The sequence below is a fragment of the Echeneis naucrates genome, chromosome 3, assembly GCF_900963305.1.
Source record: "Echeneis naucrates chromosome 3, fEcheNa1.1, whole genome shotgun sequence".
Taxonomy (NCBI): Eukaryota; Metazoa; Chordata; class Actinopteri; order Carangiformes; family Echeneidae; genus Echeneis; species Echeneis naucrates.
Window position 1 is genome coordinate 12,287,151 of NC_042513.1, and position 4,051 is coordinate 12,291,201.

General features: G+C 41.4%; 1 protein-coding gene across 1 annotated transcript; it reads left to right on the forward strand.

Moving 5' to 3' along the window:
• Window positions 1-1,783: 1,783 nt before the first annotated feature.
• LOC115041326 (leucine-rich repeat and immunoglobulin-like domain-containing nogo receptor-interacting protein 1-B) lies at window positions 1,784-3,692 on the forward strand. Its single transcript, XM_075353361.1, has one exon. It carries the CDS (start codon window positions 1,784-1,786, stop codon window positions 3,653-3,655), a length of 1,872 nt encoding a protein of 623 aa, XP_075209476.1. The 3' UTR covers window positions 3,656-3,692.
• Window positions 3,693-4,051: the final 359 nt, after the last annotated feature.

Here is a 4,051-nt window from a genome sequence, read left to right on the forward strand (position 1 = left end):
CCACATATCAACTTGCTGAATACTTGGACGGAAACTATTAATGAATTCACACACACACACACACACACACACACACAAAAATCACATTACTCCTTGTTCTCTAATCATTCCAATAAAACTAAGGCTTCTATTTCCCAGTTGTAAAATAATACATATGTACTATGTGTTTTGTTACACACTTTAAAGTTTTCCTTTGTCTTTTTTTCTTCTACTGTGTACATGCTTTTGTGCCCAGATGAAAATGGCCTCGTAAAAACATCAATTCAGTCCAAGTTGACATGATGCAAACAACAAAGTGGGGAGGCCAGTCTTCTCGATAAAAAAAAAAAAAAAGCAACCACACCATCATTGCTCTTGTTTCTCATGAGGTGGTTCTAAGAGTGTGTCCCACAGATAGATCTGTGCCTTATACCATATGATTGATGTGAGAAGTAGGCCTTGAAGGTTTTAGGAAGTTAGAGTGCCCCTGAGTCAAACTCAAATAGGGGTTTAACGTCCTCTGACAATCTCCCTCTCTCCATTTATCACTACTTGGCAGCAATCTCTGCTTTCTATCACTGAAAGGTCAGTGACTCAGCGGTGGCATGGGTTGTTTTAAGTTTGCCAGTGTTTTAAGCATCCATTTAAAAATATACAATGGCATTCCTGCTGGCCAATTAAAAATGGTTTACATGAGCATGGACAATATGCTGCGAACATTGACAGTAATTGTTCTCAGCACACTCAGAAGTGGCAGAGCACAGCTGGGTAGTTATAGTGTGTGATCGATACCTTTTATTGATTGGCTGATTTAATTTCTTCCAGGAAAGTGAGGAGAAAATGAAATTTTATGCAACGAAAGGAAAAGGCAGTCTGTAGCTTTGCAAAGCAGAATTGTCATGAGAGTTAATTTGTTATGAAAATCCATTTTGGACAAAGTCTTATGATTTAATAATTGTATTCAACTTGCACTGCCGCTTTTGTAGAGAAAGGAGCCAAGATATTCATAAACCTTTCTTTCATATTGGAGGGTAAATAGTTATTCAACCATGGTTCATCATGTGGTTACCGTACAGAATCCTGAAAAATGTCACAAGAAAATATTTCAGTGATAGTAAAGTATTTCCAGACACTATTTACTCTTCCTATTAAAATACATTTGGACAGTATAAATGATACATATCTATGGACACCATATCAGCAAGTAAACAACTTTGTTCATCAGTGTTATAGTTATTTATTTAGTCATTAAAAATCAATATTTCATAAAAGACGTGCTAGCCAAACACTGGAGCAGCTTTACTCATAAACACATCTCACCAAAATATACCACCAGGGAATTATTCCTGCCAGTGGCCATCACAATTTATGACGTCGTTTTCCGACACTGTGAATTAGTAACAACTTTGCAATACTTGCATCACTGCTGCACCTTACGAACTTAATACTTCTCTATATATATGGCACTATTTATAGTTTGATATTTCCAACGTGATCCTATTTAATAAAAAGTCCATTCAATTTCATTTTACATTTTGCTTTTTTTTTTCATTCTATCCATGTCAATAAATAAAATGTAATAACTCTTGAGTATGTACACATTTCCACAAAAATATTTCTATTTCCCTTGTAGAGCACCTGTAATGAACCAAAAGAAAGTTTGTAATTAATAATCCGTTAAGAGCAAAAATTAGAAGAGAGGAGCATTTTGATATCTTCTTTTTTCCTTTGTTGTTTCCTGATATGGTATTGTTTTTGCGACCTGTACCACCAGTCCACTCCACCAACCAACCCCACCTTTTCCATGTCTCCGCAGGTAAGCAGAAGGATGGTGTCTGCGGAGGCAGGAGGGCATAGCTACCTGGTGGCGTGCTGGCAGCCCATCCTAATCTTAATGCTCGGTACCGTCCTTTCTGGCTCCACCACTGGTTGCCCATCTCGATGTGACTGCAACGCTCAGGAGCGTTCAGTCGTCTGCCATCGACGGAGACTGACTGCTCTTCCTGAGGGCATCCCCACAGAAACAAGGCTGCTAGACCTCAGCAAGAACCGTCTGAAATCTCTTGGGCCTGAAGAGTTCATTAATTACCCTCAGCTGGAGGAGCTGCAACTTAATGAAAATACAATTTCAACCATTGAGCCTGGGGCTTTTAGCAACCTTTTGAACCTCCGAATTCTGGGTTTGCGCAACAACCAGCTGAAGCTCATCCAACTGGGGGTGTTCACCGGCCTGACCAACCTCACCCAGCTGGATATTAGTGAGAACAAAATTGTCATTCTACTCGACTATATGTTCCAGGAGCTGTACAACCTGAGGGCTCTGGAGGTTGGTGACAACGACCTTGTATTCATCTCACCCCGATCATTTCATGGCCTCAGCAACCTTGAGAGCCTCAATATTGAGGGATGCAATTTGGCTTCAGTGCCCACTGATGCTCTTAGTCATCTGCATAACCTGCTGTCACTTCGGTTACGTTATCTCAATGTCACTCTCATTAGGGATTACTCCTTTAAGAGGCTGTATCGCCTGAGAGTGCTGGAGATTTCTCATATGCCTGCCCTGGACACCATGACTCCAAAATGTTTGTTTGGACTCAACCTCACATCACTGTCAATCACAAACTGTAATCTTACCGCTATCCCCTACCAAGCCATCAGTCACCTGAGATACCTTCGATTTCTCAATCTGTCTTTCAATCCCATTAATACAGTGGAAGGGAACCAGCTATTCAATCTGCAGAAGCTCCTGGCTCTTCATTTGGCAGGTGGAAGATTAGCTGCCATTGAGCCCTACTCTTTCCGAGGGCTCAACCACCTTCGCGTACTCAATGTGTCCAGCAATAGCTTGAGAACCCTGGAGGAGTCTGTCTTTCACTCAGTAGGAAACCTGGAGACTTTGGCTTTGTATGATAATCCACTGGCATGCGATTGTCGCTTGCTCTGGGTCTTCCGTCGGCGGTGGAGGCTCAACTTTAACAGACAGCAGCCCATGTGTGCTTCACCTGAGATTGTGCAAGGAAAGGAGTTCAAAGACTTCCCTGACATCCTCCCTTCTGACTATTTCATCTGCCAGAAATCAAAGATCATGGATTATAAAGTTCAGGAAAGCCATGTAGATGAGGGAACTACAGTTTACTTTGCTTGCCAAGCGGAGGGGGATCCTGTTCCTGTGATAATGTGGCTATCCCCAAAGAAGGAGTACATCACAACCAAAACTGTGGGGTCAAGATTTTCTGTGTCTCATGAGGGCACCTTAGAGGTGCGCTATGCCCAGATCCAGGACAACGGCACCTACATGTGCATTGCAAGCAATGCAGCAGGCAATGACACCAAAGCTGCTCATCTTTTTGTGCATAGCTACTCCCCCAACTGGCCCCACCAACCAAATAAGACATTTGCCTTCATTTCCAACCAGCCCAGTGACGAAAGTGCTAATGTGACGCGGGCTACAGTTCCATTTCCATTTGATGTAAAGACACTCATCATCGCAACCACCATGGGATTTATCTCTTTTCTCGGAGTTGTTCTCTTCTGTCTTGTAATATTATTCCTCTGGAGCAGAGGTAAAGACAATACTAAGTCAAGTATAGAAGTTGAATATGTGCCACGTAAAGAAGAAACAGAGGAGACCAGCCCAACTGAGGCTCCGATACAATTCAACATGAAAATCATGTGAATGTCAACAGGAGATTGTGTGAGCTTCCAAACTGCAGTCGGGATGCATATTTTTCTCGCTTCAGATATGTACTCAGTTCACGAGCGCTAGAAATCGAACAGCAGCAAACGCATCTTGACACTATACTCTAGACTCCTTTCTTTTTTTCTTTTTTTCTTTTGTTTACTTCAGGGACTAAAACTTCTGAGAAAGTATTGAATTTAAAACATTACAATTTCATTAAATTTATATTGGAAATACACATCACTATGTTAACATGCACTGAGCAACAATACTGTGTGCAACCAACTTAAGGTCACAGTTTCAATGAAGCACATTGGCTAGAGGGATTTCCCCAATAAACCAAGTTTACATGATAGGTGGGTTACTATATGGAAGAATGTAGAAATTATCCTT